Source organism: Amblyraja radiata, chromosome 4 (genome assembly GCF_010909765.2).
Source record: "Amblyraja radiata isolate CabotCenter1 chromosome 4, sAmbRad1.1.pri, whole genome shotgun sequence".
Taxonomy (NCBI): domain Eukaryota; kingdom Metazoa; phylum Chordata; class Chondrichthyes; order Rajiformes; family Rajidae; genus Amblyraja; species Amblyraja radiata.
In genome coordinates, this window is record NC_045959.1 from 30229471 (window position 1) to 30249254 (window position 19784).

The 19784-nt window shown below is 48.7% G+C and overlaps 1 protein-coding gene across 6 annotated transcripts in view; it reads left to right on the forward strand.

Moving 5' to 3' along the window:
• Positions 1 to 19784, forward strand: part of LOC116971961 (collagen alpha-1(XVIII) chain-like) — a 288785-nt gene that overhangs the window by 233394 nt on the left and 35607 nt on the right. For all 6 annotated transcript variants that reach the window (XM_033019180.1, XM_033019181.1, XM_033019176.1 and 3 more), the window contains 2 exons: positions 2533 to 2607; positions 2709 to 2774. In XM_033019180.1, the coding sequence (XP_032875071.1) occupies positions 2533 to 2607; positions 2709 to 2774 (141 nt within the window). The remainder of the gene's footprint in view (positions 1 to 2532; positions 2608 to 2708; positions 2775 to 19784) is intronic.

Consider the following 19784-nt stretch of genomic DNA (forward strand, 5'->3'; position numbering starts at 1 on the left):
AAAGAGACCTGAAAAAGTTTAAAACTTACCTTCAGGTCCGAGCTGTTGGAAGCAGAGCTCCAACAGCCTGTCGTTTGCGCAATGCAAGAGACGATATGACGTGCATGCGTGCTGGACGGGGTCTTCACGTAGTCACTCACGTGACTCCGAAGTAAAATTGTTAAGGGGTTGGACACACTAGAGGCAGGAAACATGTTCCCGATGTTGGGGGTGTCCAGAACCAGGGGCCACAGTTTAAGAATAAGGGATTTAGAACGGAAACGAGGAAACACTTTTTCTCACAGAGAGTGGTGAGTCTGTGGAATTCTCTGCCTCAGAAGGTGGTGGAGGCAGGTTCTCTGGATGCTTTCAAGAGAGAGCCAGATAGGGCTCTTAAAAATAGCAGAGTCAGGGGATATGGGGAGAAGGCAGGAATGGGGTACTGATTGGGGATGATCAGCCATGATCACGTTGAATGGCTCGAAGGGCCAAATGGCCTACTCCTGTGGCCTATTGTCTATTGTCTATTGTCTATTGTTTTGTGTCTATCTTCAGTGTAAACCAGCATCTGCAGTTCCTTCCTACCCCTTTGCACTTCTGTCGGCTGCAATCTTACCCCATTGACGGCCAAGTCAGTGGATATTTTTAAGGCAGAGATAGATAGATTCTTGATTAGTACGGGTGCCAGAGGTTATGGGGAGAAGGCCGGAGAACGGGGTTAGAAGGGAGTGATAAATCAGCCTTGATTGAATGGCGCAGTAGACTTGATGGGCCCAATGGCCTAATTCTGTTCCTATCACCTTTGACCTTATGATTTAGATGGTGAGCTGTTTCTAGATCTCCCCTACTGAAGTGTATGGCCTCATTGTGTCCCACATTAGACTCCATTTCCCAAGTTTTCTGCCACTCACCCAACCTTCCTATATCCTGTGGCAGGGTCCAAACATCCTCATGGCCACATGCCCTCCTCTGCAACCTTGAATGCCTTACACTCTGCCCCTTCCTCCAGGTTATTAATATCAATCTGTCCAAGCAGTGGGTGCCGAAAGCTGCCCGTCACCCGACTGAGCACCGCTGGAGTCCTGACAATGTCAGATGACCTTGTGAGCCCCTCATCCCGATAGGGCAATACGGCAGCAGACAGGGGAGGAGTTTCCAGGCAGAGACTACGAGGGGACAGCTGGCCACTGTTGTCATTGGCAATGCCAGGCTATTGGTGTATGTTACATACACAACACATGTCCCCATGCCTGACTTAGTTCTGGCTTGGAACACTAGTTCCACAAGTTCCCTTCACAACCTGACTAGATTTTATCCTTACGTTACATAATGTATTTGATGGTACTGAGCTATTCCAAGCTATTGTAATATTTGAGGCCTGGCCGATTGAACTATTGGATCCTAATATTCCAAAGACATGTAGCGTCTCAGGCAACACATTTACCAACTTATCATTGTAGCTTATTCCTGATAATTTCATTCCACAGCGAAAAATGGGACTAGATTTCCAAATGGCAATAAACTCACCTTGAAACCTTGAACCTTGAAGTTGGATGCCCAGTATTGTACATGTCCCTTTTAATCATTATCTGGGGCTTTTGCTTAGATCTGTATATCAGGGGACCCCTTTGCCTGTGGGTGGGAGACTAGTAGCAGGACCCGGCACCTAATGTGCTACTGCAGACTGATTTCAATAGACAATAGGTGCAGAAGGAGGTCGTTCGGCCCTTCGAGCCAGCACCGCCATTCACTGTGATCATGGCAGTCTTGGTTAGAATGCATGCCCATCTCAAGACTGTCTGAAAACAGGTGGCGACCAAAATCTACCCTTTTCTTCTGAGTCCTGGCAAAAGCACAAAGGTTCATCCTGCAAGTTTTCACGCATGGATAGTCAATCTATCAAAGAGCAAAGGTCTTGGTTCTGCCGCTACTCAGGCAGGTAAAAGAGCAACACCTTCCAAACCAGGTATACCGACCCACACTGTCAGCGGTTATCCCAGTGAGGGGCGTCTGTGGGTTTTCAAACCAAATGTAACACGGAAATGTCAATGTCTTTACTCTTCTCACATGGTGGTGGCCCGTCGATATTGACGATGGTGGCCAAAACCTGTGTGTGAATGGGTTTAAGTTGGAGAAGCTGTTGCACTGTAACAACTCCATCCTCTTGGCTGCAGAACTCAGAGTCCAGTGGTAGGAAAAATCCTCTGGGCTGGAGACTTCTTGGCTGCAGTGGATGGCCATGTCGTCTTTAGTGCTCTGACTAGCCCTTCGCATTCCACAGTGCATTGCTGTGTCGTCTTTCCAGCCGTTGGTTCATAAAGATCTCTTCCGCATGGTCCGCCAAAGCAGACTTTCCATGGAGGATGAGCACGTCCCACAGGTTGAACTAGAATACATGGTACCAGTTGCAAGGCTGCGCCTTGACCTGACATTCCAATTCTTCTCACATAGTTAATAAGAAAAGCACAAATTGGAATGGGGTTTCAAGAAATAAATTGCAAATGATTATAAAGTGCATTTCACAAACCAGTCCTACTTTATGTAATTGCACAGGGTGAACGTGGCCATGATGGCGTTGGTAAACCAGGACTCCCTGGTCCTCCAGGACCCATCATATCTCTACAAGAGGTGAGCCCTGCAGCCTTTTGTCAAAGTCCCGGGAGCAAGTTTCCTGCCTATGAGTGACACAATTTCCCATTCATCCTGTCCAATGTGATTTTATATTCCAGTTGCTGATGAACGACACTGAAGAGGTTCTAAACCTGAATGGAATCAAGTTATCTCCCGCTCCTCCTGTGAGTATTGACTCCTAAACTAATGGTGTACAATGACTTTGTTAATCCTTCTCGGGTCAACTGTGGTTGCAAACATTGAAAATTAGCAAAAGGCCATGTCACGTTTCCACTGTCTACCCCACAAAGTTAATTTTGACTGACTCCCCCCCTCCCCTCAATCTTTGCACATCCCCAAAGCCTTTAATTTCATGCTTCATGTATTTTGTGTTTGATATTGCCGTTGGCAGATTAATTTCCCTCCTGGTAAATTGTTGAATCTACAGTAAATATAAATGCACATTCAACAATGGAGTTCACACTGAGAGCAAGGTGAAAAGTAAAAGTGGCAGGCAGACAAATCCAGTGCAAAAATCAAAAAGGACCACTTTTCAACATAATTGTATAAGGGGTAAGAGTGTTGTAAAAACAAGCCTGAAGGCTTTGTGTCTCAATGCAAGGAGCATTCGTAATAAGGTGGATGAGTTGAATGTGCAGATAGCTATTAATGACTATGATATAGTTGGGATCACGGAGACATGGCTCCAGGGTGACCAAGGCTGGGAGCTGAACATCCAGGGATATTCAATATTCAGGAGGGATAGACAGAAAGGGAAAGGAGGTGGGGTAGCGTTGCTGGTTAGAGAGCAGATTAACGCAATAGAAAGGAAGGACATTAGCTTGGAGGATGTGGAATCGATATGGGTAGAGCTGCGAAACACTAAGGGGCAGAAAACGCTAGTGGGAGTTGTGTACAGGTCACCTAACAGTGGTAGTGGAGTTGGGGATGGCATCAAACAGGAAATTAGAAATGCGTGCAACAAAGGTAAAACGGTTATAATGGGTGACTTCAATCTACATATAGATTGGGTGAATCAAATTGGCAAGGGTGCTGAGGAAGAGGATTTCTTGGAATGTATGCGGGATAGTTTTCTAAACCAACATGTAGAGGAACCAACGAGAGAGCAGGCTATTCTAGATTGGGTATTGAGTAATGAGGAAGAGTTAGTTAGCAGTCATGTTGTGCGTGGCTCCTTGGGCAAGAGTGACTATAATATGGTTGAGTTCTTCATTAGGATGGAGAGTGACATTGTTAATTCAGAAACAAGGGTCCTGAACTTAAAGAAAGGTAACTTTGAGGGTATGAGATGTGAATTGGCCAAGATAGACTGGCAATTGATTCTTAATGGGTTGACGGTGGATATGGAATGGAAGGCATTTTAAGACTGCATGGATGATCTACAACAATTGTTCATCCCAGTTTGGCAAAAAAATAAATCAGGGAAGGTAGTGCATCCGTGGATAACAAGGGAAATCAGGGATAGTATCAAAACAAAAGATGAAGCGTACAAATTATCCAGAAAAAGCAGCCTACCAGAGGACTGGGAGAAATTCAGCCCAGCAGAGGAGGACAAAGGGCTTAATTAGGAAAGGGAAAATAGATTATGAAAGAAAACTGGCAGGGAACATAAAAACTGACTGCAAAAGCTTTTATAGATATGTGAAGAGAAAAAGATTAGTTAAAACAAATGTAGGTCCCTTGCAGTCAGAAACAGGTGAATTGATCATGGGGAACAAGGACATGGCAGACCAATTGAATAACTACTTTGGTTCTGTCTTCACTAAGGAAGACATAAATAATCTACCGGAAATAGCAGGGGACCGGGGGTCAAATGAGATGGAGGAACTGAGTGAAATCCAGGTTAGCCGGGAAGTGGTGTTAGGTAAATTGAATGGATTAAAGGCCGATAAATCCTCAGGGCCAGATAGGCTGCATCCCAGAGTACTTAAGGAAGTAGCCCCAGAAATAGTGGGTGCATTAGTGATAATTTTTCAAAACTCTTCAGATTCTGGAGTAGTTCCTGAGGATTGGAGGGTAGCTAATGTAACCCCACTTTTTAAAAAGGGAGGGAGAGAGAAAACGGGGAATTACAGACCAGTTAGTCTAACGTCGGTAGTGGGGAAACTGCTAGAATCAGTTATTAAAGATGGGATAGCAGCACATTTGGAAAGTGGTGAAATCATTGGACAAAGTCAGCATGGATTTATGAAAGGTAAATCATGTCTGACGAATCTTATAGAATCTTTCGAGGATGTAACTAGTAGAGTGGATAAGGGAGAACCAGTGGATGTGTTATATCTGGACTTTCAGAAGGCTTTCGACAAGGTCCCACATAAGAGATTAGTATACAAACTTAAAGCACACGGTATTGGGGGTTCAGTATTGATGTGGATAGAGAACTGGCTGGCAGACAGGAAGCAAAGAGTAGGAGTAAACGGGTCCTTTTCACAATGGCAGGCAGTGACTAGTGGGGTACCGCAAGGCTCAGTGCTGGGACCCGAGCTATTTACGATATATATTAATGATTTGGACGAGGGAATTGAATGCAACATCTCCAAGTTTGCGGATGACACGAAGCTGGGGGGCAGTGTTAGCTGTGAGGAGGATGCTCGGAAGCTGCAAGGTGACTTGGATAGGCTGGGTGAGTGGGCAAATGCATGGCAGATGCAGTACAATGTGGATAAATGTGAGGTTATCCACTTTGGTGGCAAAAACAGGAAAGTAGACTATTATCTGAATGGTGGCCGATTAGGAAAAGGGGAGATGCAACGAGACCTGGGTGTCATGGTACACCAGTCATTAAAAGTAGGCATGCAGGTGCAGCAGGCAGTGAAGAAGGCAAATGGTATGTTAGCTTTCATAGCAAAATGATTTGAGTATAGATGGCGGATGTGCGGGAGTGGGCGCCGTCTATGTATGGTAGCCTGCCCGCAGTCCGTCTCTACACCTTTCTTTATTTTATTTTATTTTAAGTCATGTTAAAAAATGTTAGTGGAGGTCTTCTATGTGGGGGGTGGGGGTGGGGAAGGGGGAAACTTTATTCTTAGTCCCCTACCTGGTCGGAGAGGCAGCATCCCTCCAAGCTGCTTCTTCGCCCCGTCCTCGCGGCCTACCATCGAGAATGGAGCGGCGTTTCCTGACAGGACCGGCTGGGACTACAGCTTCGGCGGCGGTGGCGCAGCGCTGGGATACCAACACGGAGCGGGCAATGCCTTGCCGGGTCGCCGAGCGGTAAGCTCCGGAGCGCTTTGGCCGCCGACTCCCAACATCGCGGAGCTGTGGCTGCGGGCGTCCGGCCGTGGGCGGCGCTGGATTTGGAGCCAGGGATCAAGTTCGCCGGGGTCGGAGCTCCAACCGGCGCGGCCTGAGGACTACGAGTGCCCCGGTCTCCGGTCTCCGGGAAGGAGGCAGCCGCTCCAGACTTTTCCAAGCCGCTGAGGAATGTTTTCACCCGACGCTGATGTTCCATCTTTACGGCAAGAGGGCCCTGAAAATCATCGGACTGGCTGCACGGCCACAGATGGGCCCTGACCTCAGGTGTTTCACAGAGGAAGAGGACTTAACTTTCTGGTGCCTTTCCCCACAGTGGAAATGTTTTGATTCTGCTGTGGGGGGACGTTTGTGTTGAACTCTATAATATGTTGTGTCCATTTTTTATTCGCTTTTTTTAAACCTTTTTTCTATGGTTTGCAATGGAACTTATTATTTAATTTATGTGAAGCACTTTGGGGTCAATGCAAGTTGACTTAAAATGTGCTATATAAATAAAGTTTACTTACTTACTTACTATAGGAGCAGGGAGGTTCTACTGCAGTTGTACAGGGTCTTGGTGAGACCACACCTGGAGTATTGCGTACAGATTTGGTCTCCTAATCTGAGGAAAGACATTCTTGCCATGGGAGTACAGAGAAGGTTCACCAGACTGATTCCTGGGATGGCAGGACTTTCATATGAAGAAAGACTGGATAGACTTGGTTTGTACTCGCTAGAATTTAGAAGATTGAGGGGGGCTCTAATAGAAACTTACAAAATTCTTAAGGGGTTGGACAGGCTAGATGCAGGAAGATTGTTCCCGATGTTGGGGAAGTCCAGAACAAGGGGTCACAGTTTAAGGATAAGGGGGAAATCTTTTAGGACCGAGATGAGGAAAACATTTTTCACACAGAGAGTGGTGAATCTCTGGAATTCTCTGCCACAGAAGGTAGTTGAGGCCAGTTCATTGGCTATATTTAAGAGGGAGTTAGATGTGGCCCTTGTGGCTAAAGGGATCAGGGGGTATGGAGAGAAGGCAGGTACAGGATACTGAGTTGGATGATCAGCCATGATCATATTGAATGGCGGTGCAGGCTCGAAGGGCCGAATGGCCTACTCCTGCACCTATTTTCTATGTTTCTATGTGTAAAGGAGTGATAGCTGACACACTGTAACCTTTACTAGGAGTTTAATATAGCACATGGCATACACGTCCCAGCACTGACTGCATCCAACCTTCAGGCGTACTGGGACCAAGTGGGAGGAAACAAAGGGAGGATACCACAGTTATACTAATATGATGGGGCGTGGTTAGTGGTGATGAGGTAGCTACATTATAGGTTGCATGCATAAACCATCTACATCCTTCCCCTTACAAATTAAACAAGTTACGGTAATGGCAGGTTGGTAATACAGTACCTGCAAAGCTAAGCATACTCTCCGTATCGAGCCGGAGGTTTTACAATCCGACCCGAGCGAGTGCGCACAGCACCTTCACCCTCCCCACCCGAAAGAATAGGAGGAGGGACAGGAACAGGAACAGGAGGGAGAGAGAAGGTGGGTGGAGAACCAAGCTTGGAAGGGGAAGCGAGAGGCACAGGTGAACCAGGTGAAGCAGAAGGGGTAGAATGAGCAGAAGTCGGAGAGAGAGAAGACCTGACAGGGGACGGCAGGGCCGGAGAAGCGAACCCTGGAAGAGCAGGGGGAGGAGACCGAGGCAAACGGACCGACCAGGGCATGCAAGGAGCAGAGGGTAAGTTGGTGGAGGAAGGCTCGACACGCGATGGAGGGGTATACGGAATCGCAGGAGGTGGTTTGGGCTCGTTGACCGCCAACAGGTGCTGGCCGCTGCGCCGGTAGATAGTCCCCTCAAAATCCACCAGGTAGGACCGTGGCGAACTGTCGAACCCGACCACGGTGGCGAGTCGGGAAAAGCCGGTAGACGTCTGCAAACGGACGACCTGGCCAGGCAGCAGTGGGGATAGGGGGCGGCAGGACTTGTCGTGCGAGCGGCGCTGGATTTCGTGCTTCTGAGCAATTCGTTGCTGGACATCAGCAGGCTGCAGGACTTTGGGCATCAGGGACTGCTGGGCGATCGGCATCGGAGGGCGAATAACGCGGGACATGCGGCGTTGGGCAGGGGATCGCATTGTACTGTCCCTGGAGATATTCCGAAGGTTCAGCAGACCCTGATAGAAATCACCGTTGGAGAGACGGGATTGTTCAAGCAAGTGCTTTGCGCTGCGGACCGCCCGTTCAACCAGTCCATAGCTCTGCTGGTACTCCGGGCTGCTGGTGAAATGATTGAAGTTCCACTTCGCAGCGAAAGCTTGAAATTCGGCTCTAGTGAACTGGCGGCCGTTGTCTGTCTGCAACCGAACAGGGGAACCAAACGTGGCAAAATGACGGCGTAGCTTACTGATCACCATCTCGGAGGTGATGGCAGGGAGAAGGTCCACCTCGAACCAATTTGAGTAGGAGTCGACCAACACAAGGTACTGCTTCCCACGCCACTCGAAAATATCGGCAGCCAGTGAAGACCAGGGCATGTCAGGGGCAGGCTGTTGTAGAAGCGGCTGTCGCTGCTGAAGCGGGGCAAGAGAGTTGCAGTCCGGACAGGAGGCCACCCTGGCCTTGATGTACTTTGCCATGCCCGGCCAATAATATTGTTCCTGGGCATGCGAGATAGTGGCATCTGCCCCGGGATGCCCCATGTGGGCAGCGTTGAAGTACAAACCATGCAGCGAGGCAGGGACGACCACCTTGCGTCCCTTGATAATAATACCGTCAACTCATCGCGAACCAGAAAAAAGGGGTGGACGCCAGCAGGCACTGAAGTCCGTTTTGTAGGCCACCCGCGCTTGATGACAGCAGCAAACTGTTGAAGGTCGGGGTCGTTAGCGGTATGCTCAACCAGGCACTGTAGTTGCTTGGAAGGGACGAAGTTTACGTTCAGTACCTGTAGGTCTGCCTGCTCGAAGGGGTGCTGGTCGCAGGAGGTCCTGGGGGGCCCGGGACAGCGCGTCGGCAACATGCATCTCGGTGCCCCACTTATATACAATTTTAAAGTCAAACCGCTGTAGCTGCAGCATCATCCGCTGTAGCCTGGCTGGAGCGCTGTGTATAGGCTTGTTAAGGATCGTCACCAGGGGTTGGTGATCCGTCTCAACAGTGAACCTGGTGCCAAAGAGGAAGTCCTTAAACTTTGAACAAGCGAACACCACCGCCAGCAGCTCCTTCTCTATCTGCGCATAGCGCTGCTCTGTGTCCGTCATGGTCCTGGAGGAATAAGAGGTAGGCTGCAGCGAACCACCGTCATGGGGCTGCAGGCAAGCAGCACCCAGTCCAAAACGAGAAGCGTCGCACGTTACCACAACCGGACGTAGTAAATCAAAGAACTTCAGAGTAGGTATGCTGATCAGCTTCGTCTTTAGTAGGTCGAACGCCTGCTGGTGGTGTGGAAACCAGGACCAAGCAATGTCCTTTTTAGTAAGTTGTCTCGGGTGCGCTCAACTCGCTGAGGTCAGGGATAAACTTGCCCAGGTAGTTGACCATACCCAGGAAGCGCTGTAGACTGGTAACATCTGTCGGGGCAGGCAGCTCTGAGATGGCGCTGGTCTTTTGCGGGTCGGGCTTTAACCCGTGGGCCGTGAAAATGTGGCCAACATATGGGACCTCAGGCACCCGGAACCTGCATTTTGACTGGTTCAGCTTTAGATTGATCTGCCGTGCGCGGTCCAGAATCTGTCGGAGGTGGCGGTCATGTTCAGCCACATCCCTTCCATAGACCAGAATGTCGTCCACAATAATCGCGCAGGGCAGACCTGCAAACAATTGTTCCATAGAACGCTGGAATACCTCACTGGCGGAGTTGATGCCGAACGGCATCCGCAAAAATTTAAACCTGCCAAAGGGCGTACCGAATGTGGTCAAGTCCGAGGAACGTTTGTCCAGGGGTATTTGCCAAAATGAACTCCTGGCATCAAGGACGGAAAACACCGTGGCTTGTCCGACCTGGGCGGCAACATCTTCAACGGTCCTCATAGGGTAGTGGGGCCGTTTAATTGCCAGATTCAAGTCCTTAGGGTTGATGCATACCCGTATTTCATTCTTCCCTTTCTTCATTGTGGCGACCATGGTGGAGACCCATTCGGTGGGATCGCTGACAGCCTCCAGCACTCCCATGTTAACCATATCCTTCAGCATAGCCTCCACCTTGCCCTTCATGGCGAACGACACTCTGTGAGGTGGGCGGATCACAGGCACCACGGAGGGGTCTGTTGTGATTTTATACACCAGCGGCAGCTTCCCCAACTTGTCGTCGAACAGGTCCGGGTACTCGGATAGTGGATCCATCACTGCTTGCACCTCGTGGACCGTACGGTCGAAGGACACCAGACCAAGATCCTGGCAGGCCTGGTTGCTCAGTAGAGTTACACAGTCGCAATCCAGAATAAAGAACGACAGGTCACGGGATGACTTCTGTAGCACGCAATGGAAGGTCGCCCTCCCCACAGGTGTTAGCTCCTCTCCCCCATAGGCACGCAAAACAGAGCGATCTGCAGTCAACAGCTCATTATTTCTTGTCTTGTGAAACAGTGATGTTGACATTACGTTCACTTTTGCCCCCGTATCCAGCTTCGCAGAGAAGGACTTATTGTTCACGGTAATGAGCACAGATGGATCGGGGAGGCGAGATCGGCTGTGGAGGAGAGTGTAAACACTTGCATCTCCCATGGAATAGCTGAGCTCAGAGCTGGGGGCAGTGTCGACAGAGGACTGAGAATCCATCTCACTATCAACTTGCTGAAGGTTGTTTAGGAATTATCTAGGAGCTGAGGGCACATTCCCACGGGACCGGCAGGCAGCTGCAAAATGGTTCATTTTCTTACAGAAATTGCAAGATTTTCCAAGAGCTGGGCACTGTGACTCCGTGGGATGAACATAATTACAGTTTGGACACTTCTGAGAGCGCGGGACCCGGAATGTACGAACGGGCCGCGGTGGAGGGCGAAAGTTGTCCTTCATACGTCGTTGTCCAGCAACGCCAGTCAGATTTATGGCTCGGCTGTCAGATCCCCTCTGCCCATGCGGAGGGGTAACCACTTCGGCGATGCGGCACGCATGCATTGCTTGAGTCAGGGTTAGGTCAGGCTGTTGCAGCAAGTCGGCACGTAGTTTCTGTTCGAGCATGCCAGTGACGAGAATGTCCCTGGTGAGCTGGTCGCGCATGGTCTCAAAACGGCACCGCTGAGCAAGGTAGCGCAGGTCAGCGATGAAACACTCGACAGGTTCGTCCGGCTGCTGCTTCCGTGAGAAAAACCTGGCCCGCTCCAATATGCGGTTGGAGGGCAGGTCGCAAATCTCCGCAAACTTGCGCAAAAGACATACCGGGTCATCGGCAGATTCAGCTGGCTCGACAGGCTGGCCGTTGTCATCCAGGACCGCTGGATTGTAGACGAAAGCCTGAGCTCTCTTCATTGCGTCGGGACCGGCCAGGTTGAGCAGGAGTGAGGCTTTGACCGCGGCTGGGTCATTCCGGTGCGCAATATTGACGAAGTGAGTGTAATCCATCACAAAAGTCGACCACCGCTCCGCAATGTCAGCGTCAAAGACAAGGGGAGATGGCTTTCGGCATGAGGATGCCATATCAAAGGAAACCCAACACTGGACACTCAGGGGACAAATAAAAGAAAAACCGGTAAACGGGAGGCGCGAGTTTAACCATCTACACTATGTTTCTATGTGAGACCACAACTCTTGCACTAAATGTTATTCCCTTATCATGTAACTGTTACACTGCAAATGGCTCGATTGTCAGCATGTATGGTCTTTCCGCTGACTGGTTAGCACGCAACAAAAGCTTTTCACTGTACCTCGGTACACATGAAGATGAAACATACTGGACAATAAACTAAACTGAACTCTTCGTAATACTATCTTCAGCTGGAAAATCAGCATCTATGATCAGAAATTGTGTTGGTTTTCTCAGCTCTCCAAGCAAAATTGAGCTAATTTTTTTCCCACGTCTTCCAATGGATGCCTGCCTTTTGCAGCTTCCTTGGTGTCTCTTTGCAAGAGGACTGCACTTAAATTTAATTCCCTCTGGAAAACCCTGTGCATCCAATGATCCTGAAGAACATGAATCCAATACGGAATGTTGCAGGATTACACCCTGCTTCATTTTCGCAGGGAGTAACTGAGGCTGGGATTGCCTCAGTTTAATTTAGTTTAGTTTAGAGATACAGCGTGGAAACAGGCCTTTTGGCCCACCGAATCCATGCCGACCAGCGATCCCTGCACATTAACACCACCCTACACACGGGACAATTTACATTTATACCAAGCCAATTAACCAACAAACCTGTACGTCTTTGGAGTGTGGGAGGAAACCGAAGATCTTGGAGAAATCTCACGCAGGACACGGGGAGAACGTACAAACTCCGTACAGACAAACACCCATAGTCAGGATCGAACCGGGGTCTCTGGTGCTGTAAGGCAGCAACTCTACTGCTGCACCACTGTGCCACCTTGCCATGCTGATCTCATTCACTTGGAGAAGGCTCAGGCCGGCAATGCTTCCTCATCACTGCTCCCCAGAGAAATCGGTCAAAGACAATTAGTGATGGGTGGGGGGGGGGGGGGGGGGGGGAGGGGGTATTGAAAACAACCTTGTCCTTATCATCCGATCTGCTGTTGAGATGGTCGACAGTTTCACATTGTAAATATCCATATCACCAGCATCCTAACGCGATCTCTTCACAGTGATGCAGTGATCAAGAAAGTGCATCACCAATTTAACATTCTCAGGGCATCTGAGAGCATTCAGCAGGTGGACTTCCAGAAAGCATTTGATAAGGTCCCACATAGGAGACTAGTGGGCAAAATTAGAGCACATGGTATTGCGGGTAGGATGCTGACATGGATAGAAAATTGGTTGGCAGACTGGAAACAAAGGGTAGGACTTAACGGGTCCTTCAGAATGGCAGGCAGTGACTAGTGGGATATTGTAAGGCCCGATGCTGAAACCGCAGCTATTTACAATATGTATTAATGATTTGGTTGAACGGATTAAAAGTAACATTAGCAAATTTGCAGATGACACAAAGCTGGGTGGCTGGGTGAACTGTGAGGAGGATGTAATGAGGATGCAGGGTGACTGACAGGTTGGGTGAGTGGGAGGGTGCATGGCAGATGCAGTTTAATGTGGATAAATGTGAGGTTATCCACTTTGGTGGCAAAAACAGGAAGGCAGATTATTATCTCAATGGTGTCAAGGGAAAAAGGAAGTACAATGGGATCTGGTGGTCGTTGATCATCTGTCACTGAAAGTAAGCATGCAGGTACAGCAGGCAGTGAAGAAAGCGAATGGCATGTTGGCCTTCATAGCCAGAGGAGTTGAGTATAGGAGCAAAGAGGTCCTCCTGCAGTTGTACAGGGCCCTAGTGAGACCACACCTGGAGTATTGTGTGCAGTTTTGGTCTCCAAACTTGAGGAAGGACATTCTTGCTATTGAGGGAGTGCAGCGTAGGCTCACGAGGTTAATTCCTGGGATGGCAGGACTGTCATATGTTGATAGATTGGAGTGGCTGGGCTTGTACACTCTGGAATTTGGAAGGATGAGAGGGTATCTTATTGAAACATATAAGATTATTAAGGGTTTGGAACCGCTAGAGGCAGAAAACATGCCATTAAGAATGGAGATGAGGAAAAACTCTTTTTCACACAGAGAGTTGTGAGTGTGTGGAATTCACTGCCTCAGAGGGCGGTGGAGGCTGGTTCTCTGGATACTTTCAAGAGAGAGTTAGATAGAGCTCTTATGGATAGTGGAGTGGTACTGATTGTGGATGATCAGCCATGATCACATTGAATGGCGGTGCTGGGTCGAAGGGCCGAATGGCCTACTCCTGCACCTATTGTCTATTGTCCATGCGGATTCTCTCAAACCTCCACAGATATGCTAGATATATTTCTCTCAGGATGAATGTCAGGCTGGTATGGCAATTCTCTGCTCTTGACCGCCTGAACCTGCAGAGAGTGGTGAACACAATCCAGTCCATCCCCTAGTTGCCCAACACTTTAATTCCCCTTCCCATTCCTACTGACCTTTCTGTTCTGGACCTCCTCCACTGCCAGAGTGAGGTCAAATGCAAATTGGAGGAACACCACCTCATATTTTGCTTGGGCAGCTTACAACCCAGTGGTATGAATAGTGACTTCTCTATCTTCAAGTAACCCTTGCGTCCCCTTTCTCTCCATCCCTCCCCCACCCAAGTTGTACCAGCTTCAAAGTAGACACAAAATGCCGGAGTTACTCAGCATCTCTGGAGAGAAGGAGTGGGTGATGTTTCGGGTCAAGACCCTTCTTCAGCTTCAAAGTCGTCTTGTTGCGTCTCATTGTGACTCGTTCTCACCTAGTTCACAGCTAACAATGGCCTGTTGCCTTCATCAGCGTTACTTTTTTTGCATATCTTTCATTCATTTGTTCTATGTCCCTCGACATCACCATCTATATCTCTCGCTTCCATCTTCATGGTGTTTTGCGTCAGGATGTATCACAAAGGACACCTGCCGCCCTAGCCATTCCCTTTTCTCTCTTATACCTTCTAGGAGAAGGTGCAGGAGCTTGAAAGCCCAAATGTCCAGTCTCAAGTATACTTCCCCCCCACAGTATCAGGCTCCTGATTGAATCAATTCTTGGGCACCCCCTCCATGAGGTGCTGTCATGTACTATTACTCTTTACCTCATTTGATTATCCGATTATCGCACGTTAATATTGTTTGCTCTACTTCAGATTGCATTGCAATGGGCACCATTCAGTTTTCATAATCATAATCATATTTTATTAGCCAAGTATGTTTTGCAACATATGAGGAATTTGACTTGTCTTACAGCCATACTAATTAAAAAGCAACAGAACACACAAAATACATTTTAACATAAGTTTTGCGCTCATTGTTGCATTTATCATTACCACATGTGCATTGTTTATGAGCTTCATGTGAACAAGGATTTTCATTGCACCCTGCCTTACATGAAAATAGATTAGACTGATTCTGAATCTGATTTGATAATGTAGCAGTTAATAACTAAAGCCTGGGATTAATGGATTCTTCCTGATTGGTGGTCAGCACTATACGTTGCAGGAAGAATTTAGTTACGATGCACAACAGCTATGATCTCAGTGTGTAGCAGAATAAGCATGAGGGACCGAATGGCCTTTTCAACTTCCTGGTCCAGTAGTGCCTTAGTACATTTCAGTCCTGATCTAGTTTTAAACAGAACAATTTGAGGGACTGTTTAAGAAGGAACTGCAGTTGCTGGAAAATCAAAGGTAGACAAAATTGCTGGAGAAACTCAGCGGGTGAGGCAGCATCTATGGAGCGAAGGAAATAGGCAACGTTTCGGGTCGAGACCCTTCTTCAGATTTTGAGGGACTGAATGCTTTTCTCTTCTAACTGCAACTTCCCAATAGTGCTGCCAGGATTGTTTCTGTAACAGGACAGGGTTTAAAGTCTGCAGTTGAGTTTAATCTCCAGAATTCCCTGCGATTCCCAGCTAATACGCCCTATGCCTGGTGTTTCCTACATTTGTATTCTGGTGGCACGGTGGCGCAGCGGTAGAGTTGCTGCCTTGCAGCGCCAGAGACCCGGGTTCAATCCTGACTACAAGTGCAGTCTGAGATATGTTCTCCATGTGACTGCATTGGTTTCCTCTGGGTGCTCTGGCCTCCTCCCACACACCAAAGACGTACAGTTTGTAGACTAACTGGCTGCTGTAAAATGTCCCCAGTGTCGAGCTAATCATGGTCTGCACAGACCCGGTGGGCCAAAGGGCCTGTTTCCACACTGTATCTCTAAACTAAACTAAACTAAACAGGCTCAAGTTTCCAGAACAAGAAGCTGAGAGTGCTAGGTTTGTAGTGTGAGTTTCACATCTCCCCTCTGATGAGCTGATTTATTAATCCCGCTTTAACTTCTCTCCCCGCTTTATAAATTTGATGGCAGTTTTGAGCTCCTTCCACTCCCACACCACTGACAGGGAGGTGGGCGCAGAAATAAGCCCAGCAGATGCAGTGGTGAAAATACATGGAGCAGTCATATGGTTGGAACCTTTTAATTTACCACCATTTCCTGGAGCTGAACCTCGGCCATTTTATCAATGTTATGTTAACCTCTCACTTTCTGCCGTGGCTCCTCATGACTTTTGAATAAATTAACACAGCCGGGTCTCCTAAAGTGTGTGTGAATGAATCAAAGGATGACGGGGCTGAGTGATCTCTTTAGGGGGGGGGGGGGGGGGGGGGGGGGGGTGGATGTGGAATATAGAAAGCTTTAGCTCCATCCCCGTCTCCTGCTAAGATTATGTGACCAACGGGCAGTGACTCTGGAACAGATGTGTGACCTAACGCCCTTGCCCTTTCACCCCAATCGCATCTTTTAGCTTGAATGAAACAAACAGAGTCCTTCCCTGCACGCCTGCCCTGACTGCAGAGGTGGGCTGATGCATTTGGATGTGCAGCGGAGTAACGTTCAAAGCTGACTACAGCTTGAAAAACAGGGAACAGCTGCACCGTGTGATTCCCGAGAGGTTTAACCAAAACAGGATTGTTCAACTGCGAGCCAAATTACCGATGTTTATATTTGCCCCATACTCCGTTTATGTGCTCGTGAATCTCTCACATATTATGTACCTTTGTAGAGGGCATAATGTTTAAACGACTTAGTCCCTTGGTTAAAGGTTAGTCAATCGTGCCCCCTAATTATTTCTCTAGTTTACGGTTACTATGACAACTCCATGGCAACTTTTCTCTCTGCTGCTACAGTGGTCAAAAGTAATTGAAAAGAAACTGCTCCTGGCTGTCAAGTCTTCAAGCCTGGTCCCCTCATGCCTCACCCCTCCTTGCCTTGGGACATGCAGTCCAAGTTGCCCTGGTTACTGTTGTGTGCCCTCTACCCCTTTCCAAAGCTTTACTTGTTGTGAGTATCCCGATTGTAACCTGGATCTCCATTTTAATCCGTGATGGAATCATGAATGCAGACATAGAAAAATAGACAATAGGTGCAGGAGTAGGCCATTTGGCCCTTCGAGCCTGCACCACCATTCAATGGGATCATGGCTGATCATCCAAAATCAGTACCCCGTCCCTGCTTTCTCCCCATATCCCTTGATTCCGTTAGCCCTAAGAGCTCCATCTAACTCTCAGATGACTGAGTGCTAGCAATGGAGGCTGAAAGGAAACCTCCTTCCTGTAGGATTACGATGTGACCTCCCTGAAGTAGAGGAGAGCAAAGATCAAAGTGTCCAGAGTGAGGCCTTTAATAGTGACATTATGTTGATGCTTCATGTAATGGAGTAATGGTGATGTTATTCTCTAAAACCATGGGATGATTTATCATAGAAACTATTAAATGAGGATATAATATGTAAGTAATTTGAGAATCAGTTGTGGGGTTCTCATTTGGGAGCAACAGCTGTAGTTGAGGATGTAATTCCCAAAGCTCTTCATTACCAGGGATTTCCTTATGTTATGTCTGGATATGTTGTCGACTAATTGATAGAAATGGATTGCTATAACTCCATGGTGATTGTGGCAATGGAGTGGGGAGCAAATGACCTCCTTGGAATTGTCTACCCCAGAGAGCTGTTGATGCAGAGAGATATGGCGGATATGAAAAGGTACCAAGGGATGGAAGGGAATAAGAAGAAACAGGGTGATTGGGGTCCGATGGCAGTGCATCGCGGTCAGTGACCGTGGGTGGTGACGGAGGAGAGAGAGAAGGGGGAGAGAAGGGGAGAGAAAGAAGGGAGGGGGGGGGGGTTTGGGAGGGGGGGGTGGGAGAGAAGGGGGAGAGAGAGAGAAGGGGGAGAGAGAGAAGGGAGGGAGCGAGAAGGAAGGGGGGCTGAGGAGGGGAAGAGAGAGGAGAGATAGAAGAGTGGAGAGGGAGGAGGAGAGAGAGAAGAGGGGAGAGAGAGGAGGAGAGAGATGGGAGAGAGAAAGGGGGAGAGAAAGGGGGAGAGAAAGGGGGAGAGAGAGAAGAGGGGAGAGAGAAGGGGAGACGGGAGCGTGGGGTTCATTTTCCCACACAAGCCATAGGTGACTGGGCAATCTGAACCCAAGCACCAAGTTGAAAGCGGCCGAAGGTGTGCATTCCTCGGGACAGCCCCCACTCTCCCACGGCCATCCTCCGCGGGCTGCGGGTCGGGTGGAGCGGAGGTTTGGGACAATGTTCATGCCTTCACAGTGATGTGATGGGCGCGGAGGTCTGGACCAATCGCTGACAAGTCCTGCCCCCTGGCAACGTCAAGTCCGTTAGTGGACTTTTCTGTTGAGCGGCAGTCGGTCCTTTGGCCTGTAGGCGCCGCCGCCTTTCAGGCAGCTGGCGTTTCGACAGAGCGGCCATTCGGTAAGTTTGCTTTTAAGCGACGCAGCCTTTCGGTTCGTTGGCTTTTAGGCGTCACGCCCTTTTGGTTAGTTTGCATTGAGGCGTCCCATCCTTTCGGTTAGGAGGCGTTTCGTCTTCGTAATCTTTCGGTTTATTGGCATTTCGGCCTTGTTTCCATTCGGTTCTTTGGCTTCGACTTCTTTGCATCGGCCTTTCGTCTGTCGGCGCCACGTCCGCACACGGACTGGGGGAGTGGAATAGATCCACACGGGTCAGTCAGGGTGATGGATTGAGTGTGGAGGATCAGTCAGCGATACAATCATGGTAGGTGATGGAATGCTTGGGGCTATGGTCAGGAGGGAATTGGACAGTCAGGGAAGCGGGAAATAATTACGGGTGAAGTGAGCACGAAGATGGAGGGTCAGTTAAGGGAGTGAAGGTGAGGCATCATTTGTAGGGATAACGTTGACAGGGGGACAGTCGGGGAAATGGTTGGGGTTAGTTGGGGAGGTGAATATTAGGGTCAGTTGGGTGGAAGAGATGCTGGGGTTCAGTTGGGGGTGGAGTGCAATGGCCGCTGGGGATGTTGGCAAGAATATGAGTGTTCTGGGGGAGGGGGGGTTGATCATTCACTAGGGAACTGGCAACAGAAAGGCGAAGACCTTGCACTCCATGGCATCAGCCCGGGTCGAGCCCTTTAACACTTGCCAAAGCAGGCCTCTAGCACTCAGGACTTGCTTCACTCTGACCACGGGACACTAATTGACATGTTACACAAACGGCAAAAGGGATATCATCTGTCTCCACTGGCATGCAGCAGCCTGCGTGTTGTATCATTAAAACACATTTATTACTTTTAAATTGTCACCAACGCAATCTGGAAAATTATACTGAAGACAGCTGCAGGCTCGAAGGCATAGATTTCACAAAACTGTTGCAAATCTCCTGCACAGACCCTCATGTGCTAAATATTTTGTAATGAGGTGAGCATAAACATGGGCAGCGACTGACTGTGCCAAAGGCCTGTTGTGCTACATGTGCACTATAATCCCCTGTAACTATTTCAGGCACAGGATATTACACAGAGCTAGTCCCCTGTATACAGCCTACTAACAACAAGGGTTGTTAGCAACATCAGCAACATCAATGGCAATCCCCTATTTCCATTGCTAGATTTGACCCTCTTTCCGGCTTTAGTTTTTAGTTTTTTTGAGTTTTAGAGATACAGCCCGGAAACAGGTCCCTTCGGCCCACCAAGTCCGCGCCGACCAGCGATCCCCGCACATTAACACCATACTACACCCATTTTTACATTTTACATTTACCAAGCCAATTAACCTACAAACCTGCATGTCTTTGGAGTGTGGGAGGAAACCAAAGATCTCAAAAAAATCCCATGCAGACCTCGGGGAGAACGTGCAAACTCCGCACAGACAGCACCCGTAGTCGGGATCGAACCCGGGTCTCTGGCGCTGCATTCGCTGTAAGGCAGCAACTCTACCGCTGCACCGCCCTGACCTGATCCACATTACCCGATGAATGCTGTGAAGTGT